This window comes from Lepidothrix coronata, unplaced genomic scaffold, assembly GCF_001604755.1.
Source record: "Lepidothrix coronata isolate B3197 unplaced genomic scaffold, Lepidothrix_coronata-1.0 Scaffold63, whole genome shotgun sequence".
NCBI classification, from domain to species: Eukaryota; Metazoa; Chordata; class Aves; order Passeriformes; family Pipridae; genus Lepidothrix; species Lepidothrix coronata.
In genome coordinates, this window is record NW_016690243.1 from 521581 (window position 1) to 542418 (window position 20838).

General features: G+C 39.4%; 1 protein-coding gene across 3 annotated transcripts in view; it reads right to left on the reverse strand.

Annotated features, from left to right (window-relative positions):
* Positions 1-20838, reverse strand: part of ST7 (suppression of tumorigenicity 7) — a 145386-nt gene that overhangs the window by 59181 nt on the left and 65367 nt on the right. For all 3 annotated transcript variants that reach the window (XM_017817881.1, XM_017817883.1, XM_017817882.1), the window contains exon 2: positions 4989-5071. In XM_017817881.1, the coding sequence (XP_017673370.1) occupies positions 4989-5071 (83 nt within the window). The remainder of the gene's footprint in view (positions 1-4988; positions 5072-20838) is intronic.

Sequence of the window (20838 nt, forward strand, 5' to 3'; positions counted from 1 at the left end):
AGGAACAGCATAATGCTGGCAGAACTTGATTCCATGGTTAAGCCTATTTTATAAATACAATGGGACCACAGCACAGGTTTGGCTGGCTCAAGTCATCCATGCTGTTTGTTTGCTTGCACACTGCCTGGCCTGTGTCAACTCTCCCAGGTAATGACTGCACATGTTCTAGGGATATTACAGCCCAGGGGCTATATCCAGTAGACAGTATGGAAAAGATTATCCTGTCTTGGGAGGCAAGAGTGTTTATCCATATGACTGTGACTACACAATGCTACTTGCCTTCTGACACAGAAAGCCCCTAGTCTACTTTATTTAGCTGTTACAGGTAGCCAGTGACTCAAGCAGATCCTCCGTCCTGCCCAGCCTGGATCTAGGAAATAGTCAATATACCTCTGACCATGCTCAGCATCCTTAATGACATTCTTGAAGGATATGCAGCCCCCTTCCTTCTGGATGAAGTACACACATTCATCATCCTCTTAGACTCTGCTCCTGGCCCACTTGTCTTATTCAAAGAGTCAGCAGGAGAAGATACATGCAGTGCTAACGAGCAGCTTATTCAAACTAAATAGCTATTTACTTCATCTACCTCTAAAAATACAAAAATGGGAAAGAAAATAATATATTGCCTTGACTAAGTATAGTACTTCTCTCAACACTGTGTAGACCCCAGCTAGTTACGATACCCTTCTCTGTGGCCTGGGTTATAGCCTGCCTTCTGACAGATCCTTCCTCTCTCATTTGCTCCTTGGCATGGGTTTCCAATTTCTTAGGAACTCCCTATGATGATTCTGCCCTTCCTGACCTAAGCCTTCTCTGCCAGAGCAGAAACTTTGAACAATTACCATGTATTGCTTTTCAGCCATCAAACGCTGTTCCTGCACACTTGTCAGACTTTCAGAGTGTCTGTGGCAACACCCAGAACTCAGTCACCTTTCTGCCCCTCTGCAGCAGACTACACAAAGGTAATGAAACAAGAAGAACAATTAATATCTACAGAAAATAAGACAAGTCCTTCTGTGTCACTCAGGTCCACACTCAGACTTCCTGTAGTAGTACCATTGGCTACAAAAGGCTGGGACTCTCACACACTATACACATTCTCAGGTAGTAGCAGACAGCCCAGATGGTCAATGCTAGGCAGAGTGTAGACTCAGAACTCATGCTCTGCCTTTGTAGACTGGCTTCCTAATTGTCGTATCTGAAAGACCTGGTATTTGTTCATTGCAGAATGCTTCTCATTCTCTAGCAGAAGACTCTCATTACTGTTGCAAGCTCTGAAGTAGAATAACAAGGCTTTCTTGCTGGAGATTCAAGTCTGAGGTTCTTCTGCCTGTGCTTTGTTAGAACCAAGACTCCATCAGTTTGCAGTTCAAGTGCCACCCAAGACTGCTGACCAGCTTTCACTCTGGTGATAACTGTACGTTAAATATCTGGCTTTATTTAGAAATCTTAGTGGCATTTACACAGTTCCAGTTCACAGCATTTACTGGACGTCAGCTGCGTTTCATGACAGTTTTATTACCCTACCTGTGGAAAACCTCAGCCTTCCAGACACTGAATACAATGCAGCTCATTGTATTCGGAGACAGAACACTATATTTTACTGGATTAAAAGTAACTGCGGTGGAACCAAGTTTCCGATACAGTATTTCTAATGCAACTTTGGACTAAATCTTGTTCCTGTTTTTAATGTCTACAATAGTGCAAGGATGAAGTGAATATATGCTAAATTGTTAACTTTAAACTATGTGCTGTAGTCAAGTAATTATGGAGAAAGCTTGAGATAGAAAAGTATTTTCTGTATGGTTCTGAGCTATAAGAAAAAAGGTCTGGAATCCTTGCTTCAGTTAAGTCACATTGCCTACAGCAAGGCCAGAATTTTACCTAAAGAATTGAAACCTAAAGAATTTTAAATTTTACCTAAAGAATTGAAAGTAAGAGACAAAATAAGATGGGAGTGTAGTGTTTTGCAAAGGAGTCATGTAGCATACGATTGCCCAAAGGCTGAATTTTACAGTCATTGTTTCAGGACCCAAACATGACTTAGGAAAAGCAATCACTTTCCCATCAGTTACCACACTTAAGAAGAGATGGAATTTTCCATCATTTCATAACCTGCAGTGCTGTGATTTCTCCTTCAGATTAGGAATTGCAGCCAACTGATAATGGAAAAAAATCTGCCAGCCCATATGGTGGAAAATTCCGAGAAATATTAGTACATTTAGTCTAAAAAATACCCCAGTGATGTAGATTTGGAAAGAGAATGTTTCACTTAATACCATTAGTAGCACTAAGGATCCTTTAGAACTGAGGATGCTGTGTAGTCTGACACAAGTGGCAATGCAGGCAATTCATGATGTTACTGGGCCACGGGTAAACAGCAAGGTTAAGAAATAATCTGAAGCACCACTAGGCTGTAGAACGTAATCAGAACTAGAATGTAATCAGCTGTCATTTCTGATGTGTGGTCTGTTCAACTTGCAGTTTCTTCTTTCCATGATGATGTCTGCTTAGTTCCTTTTCCATTATCAAGTTTACAAACAACACATTTCTCTCAGCAATGACAGTGGTCCCTACAGTCCGGGGTTCCTGAATGTTACCTGCCTGGCCTACACATCCTTTTCACACTTCGGATGGTGCCATGTGAAAAGCAGACAACAACTGATAGCAGTAGTGAAGATACACAAAAGAAGACTTTCAGTCTTTGTTCAGTCTGTGTCTACACCTCCATCAACTCACTGTTCCTTCATCTTGTTCATAATGGAGTTTCTCATGCAACACCAAGTGATTTCTTTTGATTAAGGCTCACGCAGTCTGATCTCTTCTTGAAAGGCTTCTATTGGTACCCTTTTGCCCCTTCTTCATATGAGTGTCTTTAAGACTCCTTGCCACTTTCTTCTTGTCCTCTCCATCAAAATTAGAAATTTCTTCCTCACAAGTCATTTACTTCTGAGCTAAGTCCTCAGAAACTGCCTTCATGACTACAGTATAAAAAAAAAGTTCCTAGATTTGCAATCATGATATACACAGAATTTAGCTCTAGATAAATTAGTCTCTCTTCAGGGTTTTATTCCTGTTTGATTCTGTGAGGTAATTCAATAGGGTACAAACTGTCTTTGTCTCGCCACGTCCTCCTACTGTCTTTGCTCTCTAGCAACAAATAAGGAATTGTGCTGTGAAACCCATGTTATTTCTCTCATTCCTTCTCATCTTGGTGGTGGGGCCCAGCATTTTCTTCTTTCTGAGTGACAGTACTGAATGTAGCATTCAGTATTTTCCCTCCAGGCATTTGAATGAGTTGTGCTGAACTGAATCCAAGTCTTACAGGTCTGGCTGCTGCTAGTATTCTGAAAGTTCTGTTGGTCCCTCTGGAGTTCTGTCCTGTGCTTTGGGGCTCAATCCATACAAGAATGATGAATGCCCAAGGTGCAGACATTAGGTAATTGCCTTCTGCTATGAGGAAACCCAGAGCAAGGCACAGCAATAGTGCAGAAATCATCTAAGTGATGAGAGTCTCACAGGCATTAAGTAGTCAAAGATGCTGTTTGTTTGTCTACACCAGCTACAGGAAGTGAGAGGTGTGTATTTCCCACACCAAACTGACAATGTTTAGTTAAGATTCTAGTTGCTTTCAGGTTTCTCTGAGATCAGGAGATCTGAGGTGATGTGAACTAGCCCCTAGCCATGTCTCCCTCTTTCCTCTCTTCACTTATCACTACAGTAACTTTCGCATGGTCCCTCAATTTCATTCCTAGTTTGGTGTGGTGATGGAGGGTCTGCAGCTTCTATCCAGCAGATTTTAAAAGTGTACAACTTGTTTATAAGACAAAAGACCTAAGACCGATTGAACAAACAAGACTAAAACAAAGACAACCTTTCCCTGAGGAGGGGAAGTGGAAAGGGCGGGGCTGATTTCTCCTCCCAGGTATCCAGAGACAGGTCACATGGGAATGGTTCAAAGCTGTGACAGGGCAGGATCAGACTGGACATCAGGAAGAATTTCTTTATGAGAGGGTGGTCAAACACTGGAACAGGCTTCCTAGAGAGGTGGTGGATGCCCCAAGCACGTCAGTGTCTAAGAGGCTTTTGCAGAATGTCCTCAGTAACATGCTTTAACTTTTGGTCAGCCCTGAAGTGGTCAGGCAGCTGGACTAGATGATCATTCTATTCTATTCTGTTCCGTGCTGTGCCGTGCTATACTATTCATCTGTGTAAGTAGTAAGCCAACTCCTGGCAGCGAGGAAACAAGAACAGCCTAGTATAAGCATAATAGCCAATGTACACTGTGTGGATTCTTAGATTTTTTTATTTCCATTTGTTTCTATGAAGACATTTAATAAAATTCAGTACAAATACTCCACTTCTGCTTTGCACTGTAATGGTATTACGATTCACTCCACTGCATCAATTTGCACAAAAGAAGCCCTCAGAGATAAGTTATGGGAGAAAGGGGGTTTAAATGGTTTAAAAATATTCTACAGACATTTAAGCAAATAGGCAGATATGTACTGGGAAAGATTCTAAGAAGGGAAGAACTGAAATAATTATCCCTTGGAATCCTGGCACCAGAACTGGTGTTTCTCTAATAAGTCCTGCTGTAACTTTCTGAAAGGACCATGCTAAGCTGAAATTGTTGGTACCTCTCCTCCTCTTCCTTTTACTGGCCTTTTTCATTTCTGTAGTACTTGTCGAGGGAAGCACTTAATGTGCAAATACTTGTTATGAATTACTATAGGGTTGTTAGTGGGTAAAATTCTTCTTCGAGACTTTTTTTTCTTCAAAGACACAGATCTGAAATATTTTCTCCTCTCTTTCCTTTTTGTTCCCATGGAAAAAGAAGTACAAATAAAGACAAATTTTATGTGCTGCAGAAGTATAAGTTTAAGGAAAAAACAAAGACCCCTATTAATTTGCATAAAGCCCAAAATACCATTCTGGATGTTTAAATCAAACTGTAAAGTGATATTAATACATCTAGTACTTACCAAAATAAGTCCCGAGATTAATGAGGATGTGCCTGTCAGGGCAACGTAGAACTTGGGAGTTAAAGTGTTCAGAAACATACTCACTGAAAAAGAAAAGAGATGAAACCATGAGTACAAGAGCAGGAAATGTTCTCCACATGCTTTGCAACTTCAGGTAAGTTATTACCTTAACTCTGATAAAAAAGACAATAAAACAATATGCTGTTCCATCTGCCTAACATGCAATAGAGCAGAGCATTAGACTGCCACATGCGAGATTTTGTTTTCACAACAGAGTCAATCACAAGGCATTGGAAAACAGTTGGATACAAGTTTGGGACTTCGCTATTCCAGTCACTACCCCACTGACTCAGAGTTTAGGATTCCCCATGATATATGGGAAGACATTTTATTATATGCCTCTGCTACTCCGTTGCAGTTAGAAATCTTAGGGGTCTTTTCAGTGTCTGGAATTCAACATTGTCTCAACATCCTGTAGATCTTGAAGTTTTTTTAAACTTTTTACTTCTCATTACCTTGGTTCCTAACTTATAAAGTAGGAGATAATAGCATTTTCCTAACTCATTCTACTGCACTAAGGTTGGTAAAGTTGTATGACAACAGTGAATAGAATATTAGACAGTGACCTAACTGGCTTTCTGTTAATAATGGGTGTTAATGACAGCTGTCCAGATTATCGGAAATGCAGGGCAGAAGTGAAGTCAGATAACCCGCAAGAAATGGCAATTTGATCTGTATGGGCTTCTGGAAACCCAAAGGGCTTTTCTAGTCATATCCAGTCTTGGAAGCTGGTGAGAAAATCACCAGGTATACATGCTCAGCCCCCACAGAAAATTCCTATGGCCGTAAGAGAATAAAATGTTTTTCTAGGTTTTGGATCACTCTACTGAAGCTACTAGATAGAGAACTGGAGTTCTTCCACTAAATTCTAGATGTTTAAAGAAAACTCTCACTTCCTATCACTTCCATCTTCCACAAGAAAATATTCCATATTGAACTGCATGAAGAGTGAGAATATCTTCTGTAAAAAAACCCTACTGGTCTCATCCTTAACCAGTGCCAAAGTATTTCTCGTACAATGTATACACATATATCTATATCTGTATATGTATCTGCATCCAGGAATGAAGAGGGGACTGACAACTGTTAGTAGGTAAATTTAAAAGGCTGGCAGCAGACTACCAAACAGGCATTAAAAAATGTTGATAAAAGACCTAGGTATGTAGGTGGGAGACCCACAGTTCATTCTGTTCCATTTAGAAATGACACTTACAGAAATTAAATAACATGGAACCAAAAAATGATGAGAAGACAACAAGAGCAGAATACAAATCATCAAACATATGAGTAATTTTCCATGACCAGTAAAACAGAAAATTATTTTCCAGAAATGCATCACTAAAAGAGATTGAAGCCCTGCAATTCAGCTGCTTTGTTTGGGTTTTGTTTCCTTATTTTCTATGGTTTCTTTCCTTGAAAAAGCCATAAAGTGTTAAAATGGAACTGTCCTTTTCTACTTCACTGGAGTGACATTAAGCACCAAGCTGATATAGAAAAGTAATCTGCGGCTTTTAATTATATCATACATTTTCTTTCACAAATTAGTTGGATGTCAGATTCTCAGCTAGTGTAAATCAGCATAACATCCTCAATGTATCTGTGTGCAACGCAGCTACACTGGCTCAATCCTTTTCCTTCCTTTTCCTTCCCATCCCTCCCTCTCTTCCTCCCTCCCTCCCTTCCTTCATTCCTTCCTTGTCTAATACAAGCTGACTTTGAAATACTGGTCCCTGCTTTCTCCAGCCCCACCACCTGCTAAGAAGGAAGAGGAATGGAGAGACTGAAATAGCTTTGGCTTCTACCAACTACCATGAGTCCTTTAGAAGAAACATTCCTCACTCTGGAATGCAAACATAAGCCAGAGACATACTCAGACTATGTCACTGGGGAAATTTCAGACTGCCAGTAAAATTACTTCCTCTGCTTAGGTCAGGATATTCCTGAGAGAGAATATGCTGTGTTGGGATATAGATGCCCATGTCCTGCCTTTTAGCACAGTGCTGCTGTCGTGCCAACAATAACATGAAAAGACAGGCAGCAGGAGACTTTACAGAGGAGCTTTCTCTTCCACTCCTATCATAACTTCACAGCTTATGGAATACTGGAATTCTTCCTATTAAACTGGAAAAATTTTCCCACTGCCCTGGAGGTAATCTGATTTCCAAAGTTGCGAGCCATCTAAGTCACCTGTGAAGATTCTACATGAGCATATCCACTGAACAAGGATATAATCTATTTGCTTTAAATATTAGTACTGACTGCCATCCATAAAATTTCGCTTTGGGAAGTACATCCCCATTTAGAAGAGCCCTCTCAACAAATTAGCTCTATGGAGCTCATCAGTGGTGTAGAATGAATGAGGCTCATAGGAAATGCTGTTAGCTTTTCACCTCTTTTTTACAAGCAATGTATATTGATTTATAGACAAACCCTCAGATGTGTATGGAGATTGGATTTTATTTATCTGCCATTTCCGCCAGTGTTACCGCTTCCTTCTTACTGGTGCTCCTTTATCCTTTTTACTGTAGGCTGCTGCAATTCTTCACTTTTGCAGCTTAGTCACAGGGACTTGCAAGGTGAATAGATATGATGCTGGATGCTTTTAGATTGTATGAGCCAGACTCCCAGCTAACTGGAATAACTCAGTAGATTTGATACAGGTGCATTCAACTACCAGAGCTGTTTATCTGGACTATATCTCTCTAATACTTTTGCCATTCTTTTTCCCACTCATTAAATATAAGAATCTTCTATTTCACTGTGAAAAATATTACCTTTGGCCAATTATTAACTACCCTCCCAGTTCCTTTGTCTCCAAAAATGTTATTAACAGAAGCAAACGCTTTCTAATAAGAAACATATCTCCAAAACAGTAAAACTAAGCATCTGTGGTCAGACTATTTTTATTCTGAAGTCAATGAAAATTCAATCATTGTTTCAGTGGAAACTACATCGAGGTCTAGTTCTCATACTAATTAATCCCCAAAGTAAAAATCAATACACTTTTGAGTTATGTGATATATATCATTATCCAAAAGAGAGTATTTCTTTACAGTCAGCATTTTGACACTGGATAAATTGCTATCATATTCCATGTCTCCATTCTGTAGTAGAAACAGGGTTCCTTCAGTGTGTTGCAGTAAACTAGAGCCATTAGATAATGCTACTTGTCCATCTGCCTAAATTTGGTTAGCAGTATTTTTCTTCTTTATTTCCATTTCATGAAGTAGCGGGATTAAGGAGCAGAGAGAGATTTCTGAGAGAGCTGAAGACAACAGCAGATGACTGCATAATAAAGAAGCCAAGTAGAATCACCAGTGAAAGGTGGTACTGTATATCCTTTCTTCTGAATGCATATCATGCCAGTGTATGCCTAATTATTTCTGTCCACAAAAGTAAGATGGTGCAGCTATGCAGCTTGCAATATCATCTCTTGTCTGTAACTTGTAGGACTTAAAAAGGGCAAGTAATGGGCATCTAGAGAAAGAAACTTGCTTGATGTTCCTACAGTGCCAACTCGCTTGAAATTACTGTCAAATTTCAATTATTTGCTCATGCTTTTGACAGTGAATGATCTATTTTAGGTGTGTTAGTACAGCCTGTTTTGTATTTTTTTAAACAAAACCAGCATGACCTATAAATTCTGTTTAAACAAGCCAAGCATGTCAACTTATAAGAGCCTCCCAAATACCCACCCCTCTCTTTCTTCCCCTCTCTTTATTGCTTTCATTTTACTCATACTTGAGTCATCCAGAATAAGGCACTATTTACATTTCCAAAAGTGCCTAAGTTACCTTGGTAAATCATTCCATCCTATTGTATAATATCTAGAGAAGGACTGTTATTTCATTGTTAACTGTGCATACTCACAAAGACGAATTTACGTGGCAGACAAGCTAAAAAAGCACACAAGTCATATCTAATATTCCCAGCTGAGACTAATCAAAAGAGGTGACTGAAGTGTTCTTGAAAGCTGATGCCATTTCATTCCTGTTATGTATGTTATTCATTGCCAATGCTTGTGATTCATTCTGAACATGGGAATAAATGAAAGAGGAAAATCCAGGTATTTTTCAAGTAACAAAATCCTCGAATCACATAAAATGTATCACTCAGGGTGATAAAACACTAAGTTGCTTTATAAATTTCTTCAAGGTCTTGAGGCACATAGATTTCAAGCTTGTGAGGAACCATATAGGAGGGAAATAGTTGGGTTAAACGGCTCAAAGAATCATCATTCTGCTGTATCAGTTAATTACATTACAAGGTCACTAGGGGAGGGAGCACTGCAAACTACCTACTACTCCCACATGTAGGTCTACTAAAAATGACAGTCCCATTACCTACTTCTGAATGTGAGGCAATATAAGTGCACAGTGAGGTGCAAATAAAAATTTAACAGCAATGTTACATAAATCATATACACAAACAGATCAAGCAAAGACGGGACTGCATAATTTATGGCACTTCTAAGAGGAAAAGTATCCTGAACAGAATGTTATCTCAAAATACAGGCAAAATTATATATATATCAATCATTTTGTATAAATAAATATATATAAATATATAAATAAATAATATATAAATTAAACTATAAACATAAATAAAAAGATGCATTGCAGACCCAGAATTAAAGATCAAACATGAACAATTCAAATAAACTGAAATACACATGAAGGCACAGCTCTTTTTGTGCCAATATCTCTGCACTCCAAAGTGAAACAAGGTTTCTGGGTACAGTAGTTACTTTTAGAAGAACAAATTACCATTAAAACTTAAAAAAGTTTACAGTCACAGAGCCTTTCTAAAACATTTCCAGTCCTTAAGTTATCATGACTATAATATTTGTGTCACTAAGAAATTCCGCTGCACTTTCTGCCTCCACCCTCCATAGTATTTGCTTGATATGCAGAACGCTGCAAATTATTTTAGCACCACTGCCAAGAGCCCCAAATCCTTTAGACAGGCAACAAGCTAAGAAACCTCTCGTTGGAGACCTTTGACACAGCAATTCAATTTCTTTTCACTGCAACCATCCATTCAAGCTGCTGTTCAAACATGGTACAGAAGATATGGCAATGATTGGCTTATTTTGCAGGAGCCTCAGCTTGGATTAATGAAGCTCCCCAGTTCAAAGTTGTTGCAGCAATGAAGAACTCTTCTACCAAAGTGTCAGCAAAGAGTGCAAAATAAAGTTCAATAAACTTCTTTTAATAAATGTATAGACTTTCCCTCTCTGAGTAAAAAGCACTGCATACTCTTGACTTTAATAGAACTGTTTGTACGTAACCTTTCTGAACTCTCAACTCCTCCCTTATAAGAGTGTCAACAATATACTACGAGGAAAACAGACTAGGGTCAGGCTGAATTATGCATTATATACTATAATGGTCTCCAGCTCAATATAAATACAAACCCTACTACATTTAAAGCTAGCATAGAGTATTGCTCAAAAAAACAAAACAAATTTTACCAATTACCACGTTTTCCCGGGGAAGCTACCAAGATTTTTTTAACTGCTTCAGACTTCTTAAAGAAATTCCCAAAGAAGAAGTAAGCATTCAAAATACCTGCAGAGAGATTTTCCATTTCACTTGTTGCAGATGCTGTGCAGCTTCTTTCTGTAAGGCCTTTTGTCTAGATCTGTTTGAAAACTTGAAAAAATTTCTCACTCGTAAACAAGCACATGGCCATTCAGGCAGAAAGAGCCGCTGTCTTGTGCTGTGCACAAGGAAATCCAGATGCTCACTCACTCTCTTCAACTACTAGTCCTGTCCTAAAGGCATGAGGCTGAATGAGGGTCACATTCAGATACCTGGAGCCTGCCCTAATGGCCAGCAGCCTGTTGCTCTCAGTGACTGCTGGATCAGAGCCCAGGTGAGAGAACAGGGTGATGTGCCAGAACCTACCTGTTACTTCAGATATTAATTAATTCTGATTAACTACACAGTTGCACATAATCAAAGTTCTGCCTTTATAAATATTTTCAATTAGTAAAATAAAACTGTCTGGACTGAAGACCACCACACTCTCTCTTCCATGTTGCCACATCTTAAATGCAGGTTTTCTCTTTCAATACAATAACACAATAAAACGGGAGAGTGAGTAGGGATAGTCTGATCTGAAGAAAAACTGGGTATGATGAGAGAGGCTTTCAGCCACAAAGCACAGCCTAAAGAGAAGAAAGAACTCAAGGTAGTAAATACAGTACCAGTTCCATGTCAAAAACTTTTAAGTTCACTTACTTATAACTGAAAAATAAAGAAGTCTGAAGATGACAGTGATAACATTCTCTCCACTTTGTGACCCAGAGTCCCACAGTGTTCCAGCAGAGGAAACGGAAACAAATCTTACCAAATTCAGTCCATCTTTTCCCAAACAATCCTGCCTGAGGATTGCAAACAAATTCAATTTAATCATTCTCCCCAATATGCCAATGCACTAAATAGCTGAAGGCCGAAGTGACACAGTGATCTGTGCTGGCCTGCTTTTCAACATCAAGTCTATATTCATGTTATGATATCCAAACATTATTGGATCCATCAAAACTCTGCTCAGTCCTAGCAGGAAATAGTCTGTGAAGGTTCTGGGGCTTTTGGAACTTAGAGGAATATACTGTGTCCTTCAGAGTGCATGAACCATTCAGCCTCTTAGATCTTTAGATTGCTGAGAACAGTATACAGGGAAACGTAACTGATAAGAGACAAGAACCATCACAGAGATGAGGGCAGAAGGGCATAAAGGTGCATCAAGGAAACCAGATCTGTAAGAAACAAACACTTAAGACCCTATTGTGACTTGGAGGAGTAAAAAGAAAAGAAAAACAGCCTAGAGACAGACTACTAAAATATAGAGATGAGTTAAAAGAAAATTAAAAAATGCAATGGCAATAAAATTTAACATATGTAGAAAGAAGATAGAGACAAGAACAGCAAAAGTAAAAAAGACACAAGAAATGACACATGCAGCATGAATGTAAATAATGGCTATTTTTACTTCAGCAAAAGATGGTTTGCATTTCAGAAGTACCTTTTCACTGGGAGAAATGAGACTGCCAACACTAACAGCTTTGGTCATTTAGGAAGAGATACTGTTCCCAAGCTATTCCTTAGTATCAAATACACATCCCAAAGCCTTCTCTCACAAACTGAAGCCCTTAACAAAAGATGCTACTAAAGACTGCCATTCCCAGCTATATTTTCCCAGAATGTCCTGCTAAGGTTAACTGCTACACTGTGCCTCAGGAATAGACAGGCTGGACATACAGGCAGAGGATGCATTATATCCACCCCAAGAAAAACATTCTGTCTTGGGAATTTAAATACTAAAAATTTAAATACTAAAAATACCAACTTAGTATAGCTAGATTCAAGCACAGTATTTTGCTATTCCATTTGTCTGAGATTATGAACTCCGTACCTTGTGGATTTGGGGAGTGTAAAAGTGTGGGCAAAAAAAGATGAAATTTCCCCAGTGCAAGCAGCTATTATAATGCAAATTTGCTGTCACATAGTTGCCCCTTCCAAGGGACAGGGCATTTGCGCTTGCTTTCATAATGCAGTGGTGACATGAGTTAATTACACAGCTCCTGTTAATTGCAGAGCACCCTGCAGGAACACCAAGATTTGCTAGTATGTTGGCAGCAAAAAGCCTGTTTAAACCCTCCTCTCCCCCCACCAAAACCCCCCCAAAACAACAAAAATCCCACAGCATTTCCACTTGAAGAAAAAAGGGAAAAAGCACTTCCTGGGCCCTTACAGCCCCTAAGTTATCAGGGACTGAACTACAGTGCATTTCTTTATGACCATCACAGCATTTCTAATGCTAAAAGCAGACTCATGGTATTAATAATAATTAATATTAATGGCAAGGAGGGACTGGGCCAAATAAGAACGAGGTATGAAGGATGAGCAATATTAATACTTTGATTTTTAGAGATGTGGACATGTAAAACCATGTTGTTGCTTGGTTGTCAGTCAAATTGTCTTGCAATAGTTTCAACCTCAATTCTTCTAAAATCAGGTTGCTTGCAAATTGATTTGAAACGCTGTTATTATACATGTCTCCCCTGCAGATTTTAAAGTTTCAGGAATCATATGAGTCCTTGCCTTAATTTTTATCTCAATGTTGCACTGCATGGGGAAGTGCTCTCAGATTTGTGATGGGGGATTTCCTTCACTCTGAAACACTAGATGTCTTTGTAGGCAGAACCAGTCCAGATACTGGAATCTTCATGGTTAGCTTGTGTTTTCCTTTAATCACACACACTATGGTCTCTCAGGCAGAGTACTACCATGCACAGACGTCTTCTACCTTCTCTTAGATACACACATGTAAGAAAGAAGGAGTACAGCTCTTATATAGTTTATCAGTTAGATGCTTTTAAGACTTCTAGGTCTTCAATTTAAGGCCCACAGCAATTGGGCTCTACTGAAAATCAACAGTAATATATTTCATTGAAAAAAACTACCTAAACACTGCAACAAAACACCTTATTTTCAACTCTGCACCCCAAAGTGTTCAAAGAAATTCCTATTTTAAAATTACTCTTAACATCAACTAATCATTCATGTAACTGAACTGATAGATCTTTATCCAGTTTGGACAGGCACTGTTCGTGAAGTCAAACCTACCTGTTACTTTAACTGTTGATTATTCCAAGGTATTACACAGGTTTATGTGGTTTAGCCTTTCAAAGCTGTATTAAAACAAAAGCCAATTACTAAACCTCATTATCTGTAGTAACTTAAGGAAATTAAAGGCTTTTGTTCCAAGTACCAGATCAGTATAGCTCTCTCAATAAAAAAAGTATGTATTTCCCTCTTCTTTCCTGCAACATTCAGGGAGGTAACTGCTCCATTAAATCTTTTTGATGTTGGTTCATTAGCTGTCCAAAGAATACCCTAAACTAAAAGTCTGCCACAGTGATTAATTCCAATGCCACAGATAACAAAGGCTAATCTACTCTAGAGAGACAAATCATACAAAGAGTTTTCACCAGCAACTGCGGGCATTCCACAAAAGAAAAAATATCCCATGGGTTCCCATTATCCAGGAACCTCTCTCAGAGGAACTATTCCCATGCTAAGACAAAAAAAGACACATGAACAAAGCACCTTCGGCTGCCCTGCAGCCTCCTTTATGTGCCTCCTTTTGTTCCAGGCAGGATTTGATACGAGCACTAAACCTACACATATGAGCAGTGCTACACTTTCCATCCTTGCTTGTGTGTTGCATTCCCAGACATACAAAGACGAGGAGTACCATCAACTGTGCATCCAAAAAAATTGTCTCAGCAATGAAAAAAAATCAGAAAATATGGCTGAAATTTGCATATTGACTAAAACTTTATTTTTTCTAGAGAAATATTCTATTCCAGACATTTCTGTCCTAACCTTGATAACCTGACTCTATATAGTACATCTATTTTGAGAGTCTCTTAAGATGCTGATCTCTTTGCATACAAAAAATTGCAAGATGCTTTTTGGAATAGAGGTAACTGGAAAACACTTTCATAATTAGAGCCAGCAAACTCATGAAAATTCCCTGGAGATCTAAATAGCTGATATCATTATCCTGTCCTTGAAAACTCATCTGTGCTTCCTACTTACAAAATCAATAGGGTCTTCGTGCCATTTTTCTCCCATGAGAAATTTCTACCTATGATAAATTTCTGTATGAGGCAGTGATTTTTTTTTTCCCCTCAGTAACTGATGGTCTAGGTAATGTGGCACAAAAAGGAGAAAATTATTTTTCCATCAAGTGTGATTCATTATTGCTATGTATCTAATAATCAACTTTCCCCTTCAAAGTATTCTTAACACTGAGTGACTCACACAGTAATTGTACCAAACGAAAAAGAAGACAAGGCAAGTAGAAAATTTTTATCTCTTTGCCTCCATTTTGGGGTATTTCTAAGAAAGCACAGGAACGGGTTTGACAAGTGTTGTATAATTTCCACTGTCTACCAGCCTCTTGGGATACCCAAACTTAGTAAAATGGAAAAGGCTCTGCAGTAACTGCAGACAGAACTGCAATCTGCATTCCGGACCTAACTGATGAGGAGGCAAACTTCAGGGGAGAATTTTGTATAATAAAGATTTTCAGTAGACTGAGCTTCAGAGAAAGAATTTCCAACCAAACTCACAGCAAATAACGCAGCAGAGGCTGAGGGAGCACCCCTCTCACACAGCCTTGTAAACTTATTGCATGAAGTTAGCCTTGTAAAACGCGATCACCTTGTGGCTAGGGTGGTCCTCCTGTCCTCCACAGGCAGAGAGTCTCTCTCCAGGGGGATTTCCTCCAGAAGTCCTATGTGTCTGCTGGACAAAATCAGACTGTCCATGGTTTTAAAGTTTGCTTTGTTTCATGAGAAGACAAATTACACCACTTAGTCTACCTCATTAACATTAACAATAATGATGTTATTTGGTTTAGCCTTTGATGCAATCCCACAAGAAAAGGCATTGTAAGACACCCACTATTTTTCTTACTGAATATTTGATGGTTTTAATTTCCAACATCAACTGTGGCTGACTTGGCTGAAAATAACTTAAAGAGCATTCTGTCCAATAGTTACTTATTTAATTTTCCTTTTTCCTGGTTAAATTACTGAATCTTTTCAGTGATGGTTCTCCTCATGCAGGTAGGAGAGACCACAGGAGGAGTGGGGCAGGACTTGCAGACAGGACTTGGTGAATTGTCATTATACCTGCTGCAGCAGTCGGGCTGTCCAGAAACACCAAATACATTAACCCCAGCACTCTGTGTTAGCCACTGGCTATTGTCAGTTTTCTTTTCCTCTAAAGCCAAACAGCATAGAGGGAGAAGTGAAAAATGCAGGACTAAATTAGCCAAACCTAGCACCCTTGATAGATGCAAAGCTCACATGAGAAGTAACACCTGCACAGGATTTAGTGTAACCTGTGTTCTCATTCCTTTTGTTGCCCCACTCATATACTGTATTGGCTGTAACTGGAAAATTCAAAGCTGTGTTTGCAAAGCCCCCATGTTTAGATCCAGCTGGGAACCTGTGAAAGTAAATGCTTATTTACCTGTCTGAATTCTCCAGGTGGACATAAAAGAGCTGAAGAGTGCACCCCCACATTTTAGTAAATAAGGGAAATACTGTGCATGTCATACCATATCAAAATGTAGCTGGATTCTAGATACCGTGAAAGAAACTTTAAAAAAATCCCCAAAGTATTTCTCTTTGTGATTAACAGGATATGTCTTGGGTCTTGCACTGTTTTTTGCACAATGGCTTGCAAGAAAGATGCTGAGCTAAAGGGAGGGCATGCCAGAAGCATGGCCAGTCAGCAACTCCGTCCTTCCCTTCCACTGCATCATGCAGATCTGGGTCTCAAAACAGACAGGTAATGGCTTAAGATCCTCTCTGCAATTCTCCCCCTTGATACTAACTTGAGTGCCGAGAAGTCAAGTTCCTAAAAAATCAGGCCAAGATGGCTCAAAACAGATGTCTGCAATTAGAAAGTGGTTTTTAAAGTCTCTCACAGGCATACAGTGAGTCACTGAGGTGAGACGAACCTCAGCAGTTCACCTTCCCCTTCTCTAGGGCTGATAAGACTTGAGCACATGCAGAGATCGTTGCCTCTACTCAGTTCCAAACACAACGGAATGCTACTTCACCACTGCATTCGGTGATCAGAGAAGGCTGTGCTCCAAAAAACAGCCCATCAAAATGCTGTGGTTTTCTTGCATCTGCTTGTTCCTCTTCTGTTCTCATTAGTGTATCTAGGACTGGTGACTATGGCTGTACTAATCCTTAGATGCTGGTGGTTAATGCAGGATAATCACTGCATTGGGATTTTTTTCTTCTGCTCTTTAGTTTGACCTACACAGATCACCCTGGAAAAACTGTCTTTGAAGCTAAAACTTGCCATGTTTTCTCTTGTTGCAGTACCAAAACTTTATGAAATTTTTTCAGGAAGCGGAATGCCAGCAAAAAGATTCAACAGCTGGGGGACCTCACATCTAATCCCAGTTGTCCCTACACCTATGGCCAGGAACCAGTTTCCTGTTTGGCCCTTGACAAAGAGTGAGAGGGAAATGACCTCCAAGTGTGCGGCACGTGAAGCCAATTCCCCTCTGAACACACATCTGAAGGAGCAACTGCTTCAACAGAAAAATCCAGAAGAAAACTTTGAGAGTGGCAGAATACCAAAATCAATATAGCGATACAATTGAAGTGAGCTCTAGTACAGAAAGCTCAAAGAGAGAACGCAAAATTATTGTAGGAGCTACTTAACTTAATGCTTTTCAAAATGCCACTTGGCTCAGAAACAGAGAGATTGGGAACCTGCTAAGTGTGTTTAAGCACTTGGAATTGTAGCACTTAAATGACCAACAAAACCCTTATTGCTCATTATTCAAAGCACGAAATACCACCGAGAGAAGGGCAGCTGACTTTCTGGCTAGAAGTGCCCATTAGAGAGGCGCACTTAGGGATTTATAATACCAGAGCAACACAGAATTTGCAATAGAGCTTGGCTTCTGCTCCCAGCTTCATGGCTGGCTTGTCTGCGAGTTTTTTCAATGCAGTGCTCTGGGGCTTGGGCTCCCTGCTTGTGCTTTGCGAAGAGAGCTAAGTAACCTTTTGTGCACAGAAGCAGTAGAGATCTTTGAACTAATTTCTGGCCCTCCTGCTGGACTCTTCACTTACATGTAGCACCTTCCTGAAGCCTGGCAAAGTGAATTGCTCTGGACTTCTCCAAGGACTCTTTCTGGTAGTGTCACCCTCAGAACCAAGAAGGCATTACAGAAGATAGCTGATCGTATCCAAAGGAAGGTATTTCATTTAGCGCTTTCCAGCAGACCTGATCTAGATCCAGTCTGTCCAAGGACAGAGTGATAGTCTACACCACAGTGGTCTGTGAAGCAGAATTGAGTATTCTCAATATATATAAAGGGGTTGGAAAATGAAAGGGAGTGTGAGAGGGTAGGTAAAGGTAATTAGAACAAGTAACAAATACAGCTTTGCAGACTAAAAAAGCTGATTTTTAGCAGAAAATGTGAAGACCAAAAATAACCTACTGTGTTAGGTTTGGGTTTCCCTGTATTTGGCTACCATCTCGCTCTTTTCTTTTTTACTTTTTAGAAAGAAAAATAGCTCCCCGATGGAGGTTTCTCTCAGCTCCAGCAACATTGGCACTACTATGGAATGGCTCTTTTCAGTAGTGCACTCTCATATTAATCCTTCACATGGTGAAGAGCTGCCAATGAGCAGGAGGATCTCAAACTTTGAAAAGAGGAAACATCAGTTAGAGGAGTTAAGGAAAACCACCTGGGCTTGTTAAGGCATTGCTGCCTGAAGGAAACAGCACAATGCCCAAATATGTGCAAGAGCTTGACAGCAAAGCCAAGCCCACAGCTGATGCTGGTAGCAGAAGTCAAACGTAGGAAATACCAGCAGGTCTGGGAGATGGTATGAAGAGATGTTACCATCATGTAGCTGTCTTAAAAAAATGTATTTGTCTGATATGCAGTGGGGCAAGATTTGTTTACTTCTGCATGAGTCCATCAATAAAGAAATATTAAATCAACCATTTTCCAGAAGCATTCATAATTTTCTCAGTGAAGTATAACACTAAAAAAACAACTTTAATGTTTTTCAAAGCTGATATTTTTCTCCCATTAACAAGTTCTTTGTCCTGAGGACATTTAATTTTTAGATCACATAAATAAATCCAGGATTTTTTTTTACACGGGAGTTATGAACATGGCTTTGTGGGAAAAATGCACATCTCGAAATAGAAATGTTATAAAAGGTTTTTAGACTTCTCCAAAATGGTGGTTTCCTTTTGCTGAGAAGTAAGACTCCTGAGGAAATTACTCCAGGTTCATTGCTCATGAAGTACACTCATAATTTGGATAATTAACTAAATGGCACAGAATCATTATCTTTTCCCTAAAACTGGGGTTTTTTTCCTGTAGGAGTTTTCCCAATTTAATTTAATACTGTCGGTTTTCCCTAGTTAAATTAATACAGCCAAACAGGTAAACCCCTCAGAGTTTACTGAGTCTCAAACTAGAGCTGGGCAGACAACTTGCAGTATTTTTACTCTTACTTCCTTGTTTTCAAAAACAAGGAAACATTTTCAATCCTATGCTTGATTGCTCCTATGAGGTAAAACAAAAAAAAAAAGGCAAGAGGACATTGTTCAGAAAACCAAAGCTGTCTTTGCCCCATCTGCCAGTTGCACTGCCATCAATGCTCTCTGGCTGTGAGCAAATGCTGACTATCAATATATATCAGGAGAACTGAAGTGCCACAAAATGCCACTGACGTTTTTCCCATACTGAAGTTTTGGGAAATGCTGGCAAATTAGGCAACCTGAGCATCACTGAGGCAAAAATACAAGTAAACATGTAGCACAGAAATTCAAAGGAATAATTAAAGCGAACCCCCTGAGTTACAGCATGCTGCCTGGGTGTTTGAAAACAAGCCCCGAGGAATAGTTACAGAGAGGCCTCTTCACTGAAGTGGCCAAGGATGTTCTCAAGGGCTGGAGAACCTCCCTGCATGCAGAGGACATTGGTACCAAGTAGCACATCTTGTCTTTGGCTGGGCTGCAAAGGGAAAACAGATTTTTTTTACCCTGCAGTTTCACACACTTATTTTATAAGGAATCATGCAATTTCTGTCAAATCCTAACTAATAAACAGAAAAAAATAAACAGAATAAACAGAAAAAAAGGAAGCAAAATTGAGAAAAAAATGAAACGTCTGGATTCTCTACTGACAGTCATGAAATGTATAATTTTCTTTCTGTGTAGACCACTACTGCTTTCTCTGTTTTGCTCTGAGAAGACAGACATTTTTTCACCACAGTTATATTCCCTTTCTTGGAAATCACCAGGAGCCCAGCACAGAGTTGACAGGGAAACCATACAGCTTCTGCTACCAGATGAGCCCAGTATAATCTTTTGCTTGAGGCCAGCATCAGTGGAACCAAAGTGCTGTCCATACATCAGATTAGCTGAGGTGGCTACATGGGTCGAAAGGACTGAATTATTTGTTCCTCCATTTCTTCAGGTCATACCTACAGTTTGTAAGCGGATTTTCCAAGCACACCAGTATCCAGCTCACAAAGCCATTTTTAGTTCCTTCCATGTTGCAATAGTTTTAAAAATCTCTTCTTGCCTTCATTTCTGTGATGTGCATCCACTTGCTGGTCTCCATTGCAGTTCCTTCCTCTTTGACTTGTAAATTTTTCATTCTGACTGTCATTTAGCTCAATTTAGTTTCAATTTGCAATGCCATTTGAAAAAAGCAGAGTAGATTTATCCTCCTATCCTATCCTACCCTATCCTAACCTATCCTATCTCATCTGCATGCATTGGGAATGGTCTCAAAAGGAGAAGGAACCAGAGTGCAAAACTTCTGTTTATGTCTTTTCTGCCAGGAATAGATAACAACACCCATTTTGGAAGAGTTCATCAGTAGTTGCCACTTATACATTGTATGGTAAACAATGATGGACCAAATGCATAATGAATGCTGATGGGCAAAAACTCTAGTCAAAGTTCCCACTATAATTTTTTAGAAAAATTTTTTCCCCTCAGTAAATCATTTTGCAAAGCTTTCCCTGAAATTAGATTTCCCTGTAGTTCAGCTGAAAAGGTATGGAAGAGATTACAAGAAAGTGGTTGATGAATGAACATCAACAAACAAAACAAACAAAGATTTGAAGGACAAGAAGGAATGATCAGAAAATACAGCTGCTTTTTTTATTTAAAGAAGAATAAAAAATTTCTTTAACCTCGAAGGA